This window comes from Ceratotherium simum, chromosome 2 (assembly GCF_057802395.1).
Source record: "Ceratotherium simum simum isolate JZ-2026a chromosome 2, ASM5780239v1, whole genome shotgun sequence".
NCBI classification, from domain to species: Eukaryota; Metazoa; Chordata; class Mammalia; order Perissodactyla; family Rhinocerotidae; genus Ceratotherium; species Ceratotherium simum.
This window is the reverse complement of record NC_141901.1, coordinates 84,748,512-84,764,425: the sequence shown is the minus strand read 5'-3', so window position 1 is coordinate 84,764,425 and position 15,914 is coordinate 84,748,512. Positions and strand designations below refer to the sequence as shown.

The window sequence follows — 15,914 nt, the reverse complement described above, 5'->3', positions numbered from 1 at the left end:
CCCAAATAGCCTGACTCCAGAGTCCACACTCTTTACCACTATACTAAACTGCCTATACTAAACAACTTATCTTGTTTGCCCATCAATCCAGAAGAAATCCTGATCCGTGTGTGCTAAGGATAGTAAAATCCAAAACCAAGACATGCAGTTCATTTTTCCAGCATCACTCTCTGCCATTATTGAGTCCACAGTTATTTTCTCCATCTTTCTGAACAATTACACTTATTGTCAATACCACAAAACTTAACAATGTTCATGTATGTTTTCATAAGATATTCTTTTTTTGCTGAGGAAGATTCGCTCCAAGCTAACATGTATTGCCAATCCTCCTCTTTTTGCTTGAAGACGATTTGCCCTGAGCTAGCACCTGTGCCAATCTTCGTCTATTTTGTATGTGGGTCTCCGCCACAGCATGGCCACCAACAAGTAGTGTAGGTCCATGCCTGGGAACTGAACCTGGTCCGCCAAAGAAGAGCGCACCAACCTTAACCATACTAGGCCATGGGGCCAGCCCCCATAAGATATCCTTTAAGTGTCTTTTGTACATCTATTTTTTGTCTTCTCAAGCAGACACAAACAGTGTCAACCTTCGTTTACACCCCATTTGCAGCATGGGAAACATCAAGGAGAATTTTCCTAAGAAATTCTAATTTAAGATGCCTTCTCACACTGTACATTAATTCTTCATAGTCAAAGAATACAGGAAAGCACTATTTGCCTCATTTACAAGAAAGCACAGTCAAGACTCTTCATACATTTTTGAATTACCACCAGCAACACTTTTCTAGAGGAAAAATTTCCCAATTTGGCTGTGCATCAGAATCACCTAGAATACCTTTTAAAATTAGATGCTGGGTCCTATTCTAGACATTCTGAATCAGAACTGTGTGTGTTACGCATAGAGATGAAAAGTACCCAAGTAGCCTACATTTTAAAACTCCCCAGATGATTGTCAGTCAGTCTAAGAATAAGGATTTGTAAGTTTCTACTTTAAAGGGAATGCATCTGATTCATTGTTGCCTCATCACCGTTGGATATAGTAAGCTCTCAATAAATACTAAATTCTTGTTAACTATCTCCTTCAAGTATGTTCCACAACCCTCTACCAACCCTCATGTCATATCTGCAAGTAATGCTATCTTCTCTTATTTACCCACACCTAAACATAAGGTTCTAAACATCTGTAACTATGTATTCAACTGGGTTACCTTTCTTGCTGGAAAATCTTTTCTATGTTGTATGTATCTATTATGCAACGATACCTGTAATTTTAGACTAGAAATGAACATTTTTCTGTATAGCATGTATAGGAACATGTGAATTAACGTCTTATTTAACTAACAGGGTTTATGCTATAAACTGAAAGTTTAAAGCATACTCACACCAATCTTTTCTTCTATGAGTTGCCGAGCATAGTCTATTTGCTGTGGAGTGCCACGAATCGTAAATAACTTCATATTAGGATCTGCATTAGGTGGAGGATTTCTCTGAAGTTCTATTCTTGCACCAGACTGTTGGCTTATGCTTTTTATGGTTTCACCTCCTAAAATCAAAACACAGTAATTTCTCTAAAGATTCAAAGGATACCAGAGGAGGTATTCAAAAGGAAATAGTCACAATTAAATGGGCCATTAAGAAAACAGTTTTGACCAGTATTCTATCTGCCAATATTCTATTAGGATTTTCCATTTATTCTACACTTTAAATTAAATTATATAAAGAACTTCATGCTTCTTTTAAAATACATTTAAGTTTTAAGACAACTTAGTATGTCTGTATTCAACATTAAAACAAATTATAAACATATCAAAATATTTGGTTCAAATAAATTGCTTTTATAATAATGTAAATATACACTAACACACATAAAAAATTCAAAAATTTAAAAACACATGAGGCAGGAAAAAGCAAAATAAACAAAACAAACAAAAAAAAACCAAACCACTTTTTGGGTCAAAAGAAGTTTCTTACACTAATAATTAAACTGTTGGTCTCCTTCTCTAGAAGCCAATGTGACTCAAATTCCATTCTTTTTATTTATTTATAAGGTCCTTTATGTATGTTTTAGCTGTTACATATCAACATTAAAAACGCTTTTCTACTAAAATATAGCCAAGGAAAAATCATTGCTACTTGTTTACAATAGCAACAGAAACAGTGTCCAGAAAAATTAGGTAATGTGTTAAAATTTTAATCACACATTAAAACATTAAGAGTTTAAAACACATCACCTTTTCCTATTATTAATCCAGTTTTCCCAGTTGGTACAATGAAATTAAATTCCTGTAGTCCACCAGGTGGTCCCATGTTCCAATTGCCTTGACCTCTACCTCTTCCTCGACCACCAGGTCCAGGCCCCCCAGGATTACCGGCCTAACGAGGATAAAGACAGAAGGAAACAAACAAAGTCAGCATAGAAATAAACTCTTCTTCCCATGATAAAATTATTACATGTCTATTTTCCTCAACTTTCATTCTCCTAAACCAGAAATTCAGAGAAGCTGGGAAATGACTCGGCACAAATAATCAGCAAGTAATACTCACCATTTATTCTTTTTATACTGGGGTGACAAAGGTAGCACACATATGGAGCTGCCTTCCTGCTCCAAGATGTCTACCTCAAAGCAATTTAAACTTTCTAGCTATTAATAAAGTATTGTCAAACAGATCCTAATATAAAAATAAAGGGGAGGGACACTTTCAGATCTGATGAAACAAAGTGTTTTTGAAATGAAAATATTAATGTTCTATCAAACCTGAACACTTCGAAGAAGGTCTGTAATAATTTCTGCAGCATGTTGACATCGGTCTGGAGGTCCTGTTATTTGTGCTATTCTATCAGGTGTTGTTCCATCATCTTCAAAACAAAGAAAGAATCAAATTGGATTAATTAGCATTAAATGTGCGAGTGTCAAAAGTGATTCTACCAACACAACACTTAGAAAATTAAATATATGTATTCACCTGGTTTAAACTGAATTCGAACACCAGCATCATTCTGTATTTTTTTAATCATCTCTCCATTTCTTCCTATTACAATGCCAACAGCAAATCTTGGAATGGGGACCTTATGCAGAGAAGACCAAGTATTAAGAAAGCCATTTCCTCAAAATTAATCTGCTTCAAATCATAAAAATATACACAGCACTATGTTTATATCAAACAGGGTAACAAGATACAAAATATACACTGTGTATTCTAAGGTAGAAAGTAGGGGAAAAGAGGATACAATGTTAGAGAAGGCTATGTAATACAAAACAGGAAAAACACTATTATACTTATGGATTAGCACACAATCATTTCTGAATGGGTATTTTACTTACATCTATTCCTTCATTTCCTCCTATTCTTGACCCATACTCATTTCGAACTTCTCTGAAACCACCTTGATCACGAATTAACTCTAACACCATTTCCTTGGCTTGCTGAAGTAGAAAAAATTACCCAATTTAGAAAGCATGTCTCAAAACATTGTAATAATTCAAGCATGTTATGTCCATTCTGTCATCCACCCCAAATCCTTCCTTATAAAATATAAACTTAAGTTTACTTGAACTTTGTATGGGTCTCCTGTAATCCTAAGAGGTTTGTCAGCACCAGTGTTCTGAGGTCCATCTTGAATCATAACCATTTTAACTCCAGCCCGCTCCTGTTAATCAAATGTATTAACAAAAGCTGAATGGAAGGAAGCTGGCTTCAAACCAAATGAAAAGTAATCATTTCACAAACATGTAATACCTGAAGTTGTTTAATAGTCTCTCCTCCCTTTCCAATAACTAATCCTGCCTTGCTAGCCGGAATCATGATTTCTTGAACTGCATTTCCTGGTCCATCACCATGATGGAAGCCAGGGGCAGGTCTTCCCTTTTCAACAATCTGGTCCAGTAACCGTTTTGCTGATCTGTTAACAAATAAATAATAAGTTGTAGCATATCCAAAAGCTTATCCAAATAGAGAAACACAAAATAAAATAACCAGGTACTCTTCCCATCCCAATTCAGGTTTAGGTGGCTTAAAGCTAAATTTTAACCATTTTAGTTAAAAGAAAGTGCCATCTGGGTCAAAGTTGTAAACCATACAATAAATTTTCTAGGTATAAAATTTTCTTTTTCTTTTTTTTTTTTTTTTATAATTTTATTTTTTTTTTTATTTTTTCCCCAAAGCCCCAGTAGACAGTTGTATGTCATAGCTGCACATCCCTCTAGTTGCTGTATGTGGGACGCGGCCTCAGCATGGCCGGAGAAGCAGTGCGTCAGTGCACGCCCAGGATCCGAACCCGGGCCGCCAGCAGCGGAGCACGCACACCCAACCGCTAAGCCACGGGGCCGGCCCTAAAATTTTCAATAATTTTGAGAATAGCCCAAAATTTCAAAGTACCATTCTACTTCTAAAGTTATCTCAGAATTAAGCTGATTCCTCCAAGAACTAAATGATGTATTTACATTTTTAAACCATCACTTTGGTCACTCACATGTTAAAATTTATTCATTCAACAAATACTTAAGAAATGTCAACGATATGCCAGGTAATGGGGTTACACACTGAACAAAAGAGACAGGCTTCTTGCTGGCATGGCTTAACTTCATTAAATAAGTAAAAATAGCATGAAATAAATAACATGTCATTTGGTAAAGCGGTACAAAGAAAAAGCAGGATAAAGAGGACAGAATGGGTGTATGGGTGTATGGGTGTGAAGCGATGCTATTTTATGCAAAATAGATATGGGAGACCTTACTGATAAGGAGCGGACTCAAATGAGAAGCACGCTTGGTGTGCTAAAAGAACAGGAAAGAGGCCAGACCTGCCCGGTAGTGTAGTGTTCAAGTTTCGGCCTGGGGTTCATGGCTTTGGATCCTGGATGTGGACCTACACACTGCTCATCAAGACATGCTATGGTGGCGTCCCATATACAAAATAGAGGAAGACTGGTTAATTAGAAGTTGGAAGACAGATGTTAGCTCAGCAACAATCTTCCTCAAGCAAAAAGAGGAGGATTGGCAACAGGTGTTAGCTCAGGGACACTCCTCCTCACCAAAAAAAAAAAAAAGAGAGAGAGAACAGGAAAGAGGCTAAATAGGGCTAGAGTAAAGTGAGTTGGGAGAAGAATGGTAAAAAATGAAGGTAAGCCAGGACATGATAAAGACACTGACTTTTACTCAAATGGGGACGCATCAGAGGATTTTGAGCAAAGTAGTGATATGAATTGATTCATATTTTAAAAGGAACACTATGTCTATACTATTACAAGAATAGACTACTGTTGGACAAAGCTAAAATGAATGGAGACATGTTGCAATAATATAGGCAAATGGCGTCACAGAAAAGGCAATGAGTTAGAAGGTGGCAAGAGGAGGCTGGGTTCCAAATAAATTACACAGAAAAAATGACCAAGAGTTGCTTATGGATAAATGAAGCATAAGAGAAAGATAAAATATTAAAACAGAATTTCCATACACTGAGATGAGATGAGTAAGATGAGTAAAAGCAAATGCAGGTTAGGAATGGGGTGGACAACGATTCTGTTTGAGATGTCTAACAGATATTCAAGCGGAAATACTGAGTAAGCAGTTGGGTATGGGTCTGGAATTTAGGGAAAGAGATCAAGGCTGAAGATAATTTACGAGTATATAAAATTTACGGTATATAAAGCTATATATTAAATGAGAGTAAACTAATCATTTAAGGAGTATGTGTAGATATATTATAGGAGCCCTGATTTTTGTGGCACTTTTATGTTGAGAGGCGAGGAAGATAAGGCAGGACAACCAAGAAAGACTGAGAAGAGCAGCAAGGGAGGTGTGTACCTTTAGGTGAGTGGTCCACTTTGTCAAACAACGCTAACAGGCTAAATGATGTGGAGGCCGTTTGTGATTTTGAAAGAGCAATTTCAATGGACCAGTGGCAACAAAAGCCTAATTGGTAGGAGTTCAAGACAAAATGAAAACATAGGCAGATGATACAGCAAGCAGAGGTACTTCTTTTAAGGAGTTTTGTGGTAAAAGGGAGCAGAGAAATAGAAATGTGGGGTTCAGGGATGGTTTTTGTTAAGATGGAGGGATTTTTAAACATGTTTGTATACTGTCAGAAATTATCTAGGGGCCGGCTCTGTGGCTTGGCAGTTAAGTGCGTGCGCTCCGCTACTGGCGGCCCAGGTTCGGATCCCGGGCGTGCACCGATGCACTGCTCATCTGGCCATGCTGAGGCCGCGTCCCACATACAGCAACTAGAGGGATGTGCAACTATGACATACAACTATCTACTGGGGCTTTGGGGGAAAAAAAGGAGGAGGATTGGCAATAGATGTTAGCTCAGGGCCAGTCTTCCTCAGCAAAAAGAGGAGGATTGGCATGGATGTTAGCTCAGGGCTGATCTTCCTCACAAAAAAAAAAAAAAAGAAAGAAAGAAAAGAAATTATCTAGAAAAGGGGAAAATGAACAGTGCAGGAGAAAGTTGGTTCAATCGCAGGAGCAATGTTCTTCAACACAAAGGAGGAAGTGGCCTTAGGCATATGCTTTTCATACTTACTGGACAGATTCAGGTGTTCCAGTTAACATACAAGACCTTTCTGGAAGGCCACCACTGTCTACAATTAAAAACAAAAAAAGGAAATTTTAGGCCAAGAAAAGATTAACAGCTAGCATCGTTTTCACCAGCAACTTAAAAAATTATTAGTTTTCTAGTCACTTTGAAAGTAACGAGAATAACATTACCAGGAGCTATCTGTATTTTGCATCCAGATTCCTGCTGTATGCGTGAGATCTGTTCTCCTCCTCTGCCAATTACTAGTAAGAAAAAAGAAAATTATTTGCTGAAAAATCATAAACTATGTCTTGACTATGTTTTCAAAGCTTTAAAAATTATGTTACTTACTAAATCCAACCATTCCATCTGGAACTTTGTATTCTTCTGTCATTACGGACCTGCTAAGAAATAACAGAAACTAACATTTTCCTTCAAAAAAGATAATGTTTACATATAAAAGGTAATCTACTAATAAAAATGGCAATCTAATAGCTCCTATTAGCTTAAACTAGGTTTCCAGGCACATATTCATAGCCAAAATACAGCTTGGGTTGTTCAAGCCAGAATCTTAATTAAGGTGACACACATCAAGTGAGGAGGGGATGGTGGATGGAATGGTCTGAAGGCATGAACTGCAAAGGAGTTAGGCTGGATGGAGTTCAGGGAATGTCATCTTAACAATTTTAATTCACCTTAGTTCTAAAATGTGGCTAACTCCACCCATCCTTCCAAATTACAAAGGCATCTCACTCAAAAACAAAAATGATCATTTTATATCACCTTCTTAAGGGAAACAAATTATATATACAAAAAGATATGCAGATAAATATACATTAACTTGGTTGTGTTTCTACATACAGTTCAACTAAAACTCGCAAAGTACTCTTTGAAAAGCATTTGACTATACCTTTGCTGCTGATGCATCGGTGGTAACTGTGTTCCAAAAGCTACCAAAAAATTAAACGAAAACTTTAAATTTAAGTTCACATATATTTAACAATACAATCATATCAAGCAATTCTAAAATCTTTCCCTGATATACAGACAACACCTTGAAGAGAGTAAAATTTTCTGAATACTGAAATCAACATTGACAGTGAGTGAGGAAGTCAGTGAAAGGGCAGACATTATTAGCAGTAGCATAGGAAAAAAACATCCTTTTTCAAGTGGTACAAGCACAGATCAAGAAATGGAGTTATAAAATAAACCAAATACATAAAATACTTTAGCAACCAAATCTTATTAATATACACCTGGCCATAATTAAGTGGGAGATTATAAAGACAGGAGGTACATATTTACAAAGAAATTCATTCTAAAAGAATATTCATGGCCTTCAACTAACTTCAAAGATACCCATCAAAAGATAAGAACAAAATCCTAATATCAAAATCCAGTTACTTTAGCTTTTAACCCAATTTAAAACAAATACTTACAGTCATTCTGAGGAGCAACTTTCTTAGCATCTGGTTGATCTGCAAAATTAAGAGTCTTTTAATTTTTTGCCAATAAGTACAAATAGTAGACTTAGCTCCCCCATGCCCAAGCCAGAATAAATATCAATATAAACATTTATTGAAATAGCTGAGGGTATGGTTTGTCATTTGAACCAAAAGCGCCAAAACTCAGCCCAAGATTTTAGTAATCGAAAGAAGAAAAATTACATTTCTTTCATTGTCTTCATGTTTAAACAATGCACAGACATTTAAAAAAGATTGGTTTTGACTGTATCAAATCACTGACCTTGATGTAATGTTAAGCACTTTAGAATGATACAAGACAAAGTATTTAGGTCCATTACTAGCAAAATATCACATGCTAAATAAAGGCTAATGATGCTTCCCACTGTAGGAACTGAAGACTTGAAGGAAAAAAACCTATCAAAATGTGAAAATTTGACATAGCAAAAGTTGAGTGTATCTGACAGTGACCACAAAGCTATGCAAAATAAATAAATAAATAAAAACCACATTACAAGGCAATCTCAATCTAAACTGTTCTATTGTTCCCAACCAAACATTTCACAGCATAAACTTCAGCAGAAAAACTCAAAACAACTACATGTCTTCATCTACATCCTTTACACAGATGAATACAATGCATACCTTAGAAAAGACAACCTATAGCTGAAAGTACTACATTCTCCTCCCCCCTTCAAACTTAAATGAGTAAGTAACAGAATGTTGTGCAGCAAAAAATCAGACACATAATCCAAGAAATACTTGTGTCCATTTAAGAGTCCACTGGTTTATTTCACGTTTACATACTAAACACAGGTAATAAATAAAAATTCCTGCCTTTAAAAGGAGAGGGCATTCCCTCCCAGTGTGTTGTACTGCTCGGACTTGTCCAAGAGCCATCTACACATAAAATAAAAAGAATACATTACATACAACATCTGAAGCATCATTAGCTCATTTTTTGTATATTAAAACCTCACTGTAAATGTGAAAGACACTTATATAAAAGGAAACCAAGTACTCCTGGTCAAAAGCTACAAATACATTCTATAGGCTCATTCAGAATCCTCTTTAAAAAAAATAAAATAAAAAGGCAAAAAGAAAATGTATCAAAATTCATACATCAAATCTAAAACAAAAAATATGTGCACACTTCTAAGTTCAGAAGCTTCAACAGTTATGTTTTTAAAAAAATACAAGGCACTGTAAATCTACTATTTTAAACCACATTTTAAGTTAAACCTGAAACACAAAACAAGGTACTAAAACAAATGAAAGAGTAACATAAAAGAAATGGTATAACCTGCAACACACTAGCAAATGATAGCAACTTCAACCTTTATTTATTTATTTTTGTGAGGAAGATCAGCCCTGAGCTAACATCCATGCCAATCATCCTCTTTTTTGCTGAGGAAGACTGGCCCTGAGCTAAGATCTGTGCCCATCTTCCTCTACTTTATGTGGGACCCCGCCACAGCATGGCCTGACAAGCGGTGCGTCGGTGTGTGCCCAGGATCCAAACCCGGGCCGCCAGTGGCGGAGCATGCACACTTAACTGCTACCCCATGGGGCTGGCCCTTTTTTCGTTTTGTTTTGTTTAATTTTTATTTATTTATTTATTTTTTTGTGAGGAAGATCAGCCCTGAGCTAACATCCGTGCCCATCTTCCTCTGCTTTACGTGGGATGCCGCCACAGTGTGGCCTGACAAGCAGTGTGTTGGTGCGCACCCAGGATCCGAACCTGGGCCGCCAGCAGCGGAGCACTCGCACTAAACTGCTACGCCATGGGGCCGGCCCCACAACTTCAACCTTTAAAGCGAAATTTGAAATAGCAAAATAACGAAAATACAGCATATAAAGATTAATTCATGTATGATGAGGAAAAACCAGTGAAATGTCTCCTAAACATTTTAAACTTTTGTTTTTTTCAGTATTTTAACAAGTCGTCTGTGCAAACTGTCAATCTGGCACTATCCTAAAAGAGGGAAAATGATGTTTTCTAATAAGACAAAACTGGATGGTTGACTCAAATTTTACTTACCTGTCTAGGTCTCTTTTTTCCCCTTTCCTTTTGAAGCCAATATAAACCTTACAATTTTAGGAAACTTATGATAAAACTAATGTTTCAATAAAAGAACATTTGAAAAATAATGAAAATCACTTCAACTAAACTCTGTGTAAAACAATTAAAATACTTATTGTTATAACTTACCTCCATCTTCCAAAGGTCTTTTTTGTCCCCCATAACCATAGTCATTTGAATTCAGTGATGTACCAGCATCACCTCCAATTTTTGCTGCAATCTTAAAAAACAAAACACACCATCATTAAGGATAGCATCATAACTACTATACATTAGTCAGTACTAAACTTCTTCATATATTGCCTAATACGCATATATGCTAAATATCTATCACATAAGAAAACTAACTTCAGGTGCCGGCCCTGTAGCTTAGTGGTTAAGTGCACGCACTCTGCTACTGGCGGCCCGGGTTCGGATCTGGGCGCGCACCGACGCACCGCTTCTCTGCCCATGCTGAGGCTGCGTCCCACATACAGCAACTAGAAGGATGTGCAACTATGACATGCAACTATCTACTGGGGCTTTGGGGGGAAAAAAGGAGGAGGATTGGCAATAGATGTTAGCTCAGAGCCGGTCTTCCTCAGCAAAAAGAGGAGGATTAGCATGGATGTTAGCTCAGGGCTGATCTTCCTCACAAAAAATAAAAATAAATAAATAAAAAACGTTTCCTTAAAAAAAAAAAAAAAAGAAAACTTCATAGAAAGATAAATTACAATTATGGCTCAATTATTACTATCATTAATAACTTCATAGAATTAACAAATAATCATCATTTGGAATTAAGCTTCTGATATATCTCTATAAAAACAATCAGGAAGTAATCAATTAGGAATCTTGAGAAGACTGACCGAACTTCTTTGAGGAAAATGTGGATCCTAATTCTATCTTCTCCACCGCTTTCTCCCATGACTCTTCAACAGATGTGTGTGGCCATGGAGATGTGAACACCTTGTGGGACAGACTCTAAGGTTATACTGTCTAATAAGGTAGACACTAATTACACGTGGTTACTGAGTACCTGAAATGTGGCTAGTGCAAGTTGAGATGTACTTTAAGCGTAAAATACACACTGGAAATTGAAAACTTGGAATATAAAGAACGTAAAACACCTCAAAGAGTTTTATATTGAACACATGGTGAAATGATAATATTTTGGATATGTTGGGTTAAATAAAATATGGGACTTGAATCATATTTCTATTGGACAATCTTGTTCTAAGGAAACATGGGGCAGGAGGGGGAAGTCTGGGAAATCGTACCTCTAAGAATGCCTCAGCTTTAGAACCAAGAATCATTTCATTCTTAAAAACTTTTAACTTTTAGAGTGGGGCACATAATTGCTTGCAGGTGACTAAACAAACATCATGCTAAGAAATACCAGTCTCAAGCCCCAAGTAGGGCACAACCAACGGACATTTACTGCATTTTTCTACGAAAGAGGAAATGGAATATTACCAAGTACCAGCAATAGGCCAAACTCTACACTATAATAAATATTTTATACTTCTTTTGTCACTGAATCATAACAACCCTATAAGGTAGAGAGCACTTAGTGAGATAGAGATCCATTCTACAGTTGAAAAAAATCTCAAGAGGTAACTTAACTAAGGTTATACAGTAAGTCAATGGTGGAGATGTCCCAATTTCTACACAGCTCCAGGCTAATTACTACAAGGGGTAATCACTGAAGATGGGTGATGGGGTCATTAGAGTTCATTACATTATTCTTTCAATTTTGAGTTATGTTTGAAATTTTCCATGATAAAAAATTAAACTAAAAATCAAAATTTGGTGACTGGAATTCCCCTAAAGAGATCCTGATAAAGAACGAAACCAACCGCCTCAAGCTTCATTATAATTAGGACACTGGAGAGGGTAAGAGTATATTCAATGACTTGATTCTTAAATTCAATATTATCACTTAAGTCCAATTTCTATATCACTTCTTATAAGCCAACTGTACTTCCCAGGGTTCCTAGATTGCCCTTTTCCTCATCTGTAAATGCAAACACCTACCACAAAGCATATCAGGATTAAGTACAACAATGCTTGACATACAAAGCTCTAAATTTTATTTTCCTGACTCTCCACAGCTTTGGTCAATCTAACCTTCCTTAATCATCTTTCATTTTCTCAAAAGCCTGTTCCTGTCTTTGAGCATCTAACAAAAATCTTATTCCTTTTATGAAAGTTTTCCTCATCACACCTGGAAACAACTGCTTTTCCACCCTTAAGTTTTAAAGTACTTAGCATTTGAATTGTTCCTTAGAAACTTAAATAACACTGCCAAGTATTGATGTTAGAAGGAAAATATTTCAAGCCAGAGAAAATAGTACTACTAATGAAAGGAAAATGGTTTAGGTTGTGAATACCTTCTGCAGTTAGCTTTTATAAATGCTCTATGAGTTCAGAGAGCAGCACTCCTTGAACTCCAAGGAACTTTTGCATCAAGATACTTACTTATACATCCCTACTCATTGAATAATTCTAAAACTATTCAAACTAAAATGAAAGTTGATACTTAATTCACTCAAAAGAACCAGTTAACAACTGAAAAATTCAGAACCAATACAAAGGCATTAGAGGAAAGCTTTCAGTAAGAATACTAACACAGATTTGATCAATTCTCCAAGATCAAAAGAAAATATACACTTCCTAGGTCACGACAAGAAGGATTAATTGAAGAGAAATAGTAATTTCTAAAATCTAACCTCCAACTATATAAAATTTTTATTAGACTAGTAGAATTTAGTGTAGGCAATTTCTTTGATTTTAATTTACAATAATAATTCAAGCTTTCCATTTTGACCTTGGTCTACTTCTCAAATGAGTATTTTTCATGCTTTCATCGTTTTAGCATTTTTCATCTTTCTTCATTGACTATTCCTAGAACCCAAGAAATCTGGAGTTGAAAGGAAATTTAAGAGATTAATTAGTCATACCATCTGATTTTAGAGATTAAAAAAAAAAAAAAAAAAAGGGCTGGGGGCCAGCCCAGTGGCGCAAGTGGTTAAGTGCTCCACTGCAGCAGCCCAGGGTTCGCTAGTTCGGATCCTGGGCGTGCACCAACGCACTGCTTATTAAGCCATGCTGTGGCGGCGTCCCATATAAAGTAGAGGAAGATGGGCATGGATGTTAGCCCAGGGCCAGTCTTCCTTGGCAAAAAAGAGGAGGATTGGCATTGGATGTTAGCTCAGGGCTGATCTTCCTCATAAAAAAAAAAAAAAAAAAAGGGCAAAAGCTGATTCTCAGGAGTAAACTATCCAAAAGCCAAAAATGACTATCTCCTAATTTTCAGTCCACTACAGGCTTCCTTAGGTTTTTGGGGTCCAACCGTGATTTGCAGTAGGTTGTGATTCTGGTTCTACCACTTTGTGTCCTTGCCAGATTTTCTTAAGCATTCTGTGCCTCATTCACCATATCTGTACAAAGGAGATAACAGTTTCTACACTTACCTTGTAGGATGGTTATGAAACTTATATGAATTAATACAAGATATGTTTAGCACAGAGCCTAACGTAGTATATAAATTGCCAGTTATGAACAAATGAGCATACTATAATTCAACTACAAAGCAGGGTCCACAAGACTTCAAATATTTGATTTAAAAAATTTAACAGATTTTTATTTGTCCTGGCCAAAGATATACTTACATTCTATTTGTCAAAACTGTGCTTACGGAAGAATAAGGTATACAATCTCTCTTTGTATCCCTAAGACATAGCCATATTGTAGGCATTCAAGAAATGAATTTTGAAAGAACCTAATTATTTTCAAAACAAAACTTCATTACTACTTTAATTCACTAAAGATATCTGTTGATTCAAGTCAGTAAATATTGAGTACCTACTATGGACAACGCCCTGATGGATTCAGTTCCCCAGCACCGGAAACATGAAGGACACTAGAAATATTACTAGGCCACCATTTTATTAACATTGTCTCCTCTCTATAACACAGGAATCTTTCCTTAACATTATAATCAAGCTTTGCTATCCTGTCACAAAGCGTTAACAAAAAAATCATATTCAAATGGTAGTTTTCACTGAAGAGATTAATGGAAAGTAAAAAGTCAATGATTCTATTTTATAAAATTTTCATTGCATTCAAACAACATAACGCAGTCTGAATCACTTTTTACAATTACCAAGGAAGAGATTTTAAGAATAACTGAGTACCTAATGACTAACTTAATAGTCGTGTAGAGGGGAAGGGATGAGGGTTGATATTTTTTGCTTAACTTGTGATCTACCACTCTATTCATCTAGTTGAAGTCTCGGATTGACTTCTAGCTTCGTATAACCTCAAAGAGAAAAAAAAAAGTTGATACATTTTAATCTTCCAATGTTCCAGAAGCAGAACTTATTATTTAGTGTGATCACCAAAGATCTAATCAAAGAATCCAAACCTCACCCTCTGGAATTACAGCTTGAAATACACAAATATAAATTTCTGAAGTGTATAGGTTAGAAATCCTAAACTTGAGAAGCAATCTGGTGCGTATTAAAAAAATCTAAATATCTCACATTAAAAAAATAAGCTAGCAGGATTCTCTGGAAAAAAGATTGGGCAACTTGGCCTAAATTACCAGATGGCAACAATCAACTAAAGTAAATGCTACTAGCATTTACTACGTGAGGACCAGGGATCCTAATCACTTGTCCTGTTTTCCTGCATAACAACTCTCCAGCTAAAAAGGCCAATAGCATCCCCATCGGTACCCAGCTCTTTGAGGGCAAGAGGCTGTTCTTATACCTCTTCCTTCCAAAGAATATACCATAATACTCTGGACAAAGAAAAGAAATTTAAGGTTAGATGGGGATTTTGGAAACATAATTCAGTATCCTTTTAATATAGACAAGGAAAAAGTAGTTCAGATATTAACCAAACTTGTTCCTTCAATCCAAGTATGCATCCCTATATTCCACTTACATAAAATCAGACAAGTAGCTACAACTGATACAGGCATCCTCAAAGGTAATCAGAAGGGGGTAATTCAACTCAAAAGCTAAATTTGAGAATCTCCAATTTAAGATCAATTCTGTAAAAAAACAATGTAATTATTATCTGTAAAGAATCTGTAAAGAATCATTATCATTACAGCAAGGGCATTGGGGCAGCTGACCTACTGGCATATAAAGAGAATACAAGAAATTCTATAGTTTGAGTATACTTTCTATATTAAAAAAGCAGTCTACCTTAATCAGGAGATTTACAGCTTAGCCAAATAATGAAGTCCAATTTTTAATTAAAGCATGGCAACCGACGTCTTTCTGAAGTTGTGTCCATCTGTACCTCTTCTCACCTCATTTTCCACCCACCCTCCCTACCCTACTCAACACTATCTTCCAGTGACTTCACTCTTGGGTTCTTGTCATTCCAAAAACCCCCATACCTTCGCACATGCTGCTTCTTTTCTCTCACTCATTCTTTAATGCCTTGCTTAAAATATCAGTCCTTTTACTCCGACAGTTAGGCACCCCACTCCCAGGTGTTGTGTACAGTGCCTGACTCATAGTAGGAACTCTACGTTTACAGAACAAGTGGAGGAATTATTTGGTCTACTCCTCTCTGAAAACATTAATCAGATACTACTATTTATTTGCATTTGGTTTCTTGACTATATCATAGCTTCCTAGAAGGCAGAAATCCAACTCACAAATTACAAAAATCTCCAGTATCGAAGTACAGAGCCTGGCACAAATTAATTCAATATGCTAGTTGAATAAAATAATTCAAGCGAGTCTTCCAACCCAATCTAATAAAACCCCGCTAATAAGAGTACCTGTCATTATAAAAATGTTTCAGTCGCTATCTAAACATGTTCAGAATAAACAAAAATTAGATGA

The 15,914-nt window shown here is 36.2% G+C and overlaps 1 protein-coding gene across 12 annotated transcripts in view; it reads right to left on the bottom strand.

Moving 5' to 3' along the window:
* Window positions 1–15,914, bottom strand: part of FUBP1 (far upstream element binding protein 1) — a 35,379-nt gene that overhangs the window by 17,970 nt on the left and 1,495 nt on the right. For 4 of the 12 annotated variants that reach the window (XM_087448583.1, XM_014788293.2, XM_014788290.2 and 1 more), the window contains exons 2-15: window positions 10,195–10,285; window positions 8,820–8,882; window positions 7,959–7,997; window positions 7,430–7,469; window positions 6,871–6,923; window positions 6,711–6,782; window positions 6,526–6,583; window positions 3,739–3,901; window positions 3,551–3,649; window positions 3,324–3,425; window positions 2,965–3,067; window positions 2,757–2,857; window positions 2,232–2,373; window positions 1,383–1,543 (exon numbers count right to left, since the gene is read on the bottom strand). In XM_087448583.1, the coding sequence (XP_087304709.1) occupies window positions 1,383–1,543; window positions 2,232–2,373; window positions 2,757–2,857; window positions 2,965–3,067; window positions 3,324–3,425; window positions 3,551–3,649; window positions 3,739–3,901; window positions 6,526–6,583; window positions 6,711–6,782; window positions 6,871–6,923; window positions 7,430–7,469; window positions 7,959–7,997; window positions 8,820–8,882; window positions 10,195–10,285 (1,287 nt within the window). The remainder of the gene's footprint in view (window positions 1–1,382; window positions 1,544–2,231; window positions 2,374–2,756; window positions 2,858–2,964; window positions 3,068–3,323; window positions 3,426–3,550; window positions 3,650–3,738; window positions 3,902–6,525; window positions 6,584–6,710; window positions 6,783–6,870; window positions 6,924–7,429; window positions 7,470–7,958; window positions 7,998–8,819; window positions 8,883–10,194; window positions 10,286–15,914) is intronic. The other 8 variants (XM_087448587.1, XM_014788292.2, XM_087448570.1 and 5 more) reach the window with 3 other exon arrangements.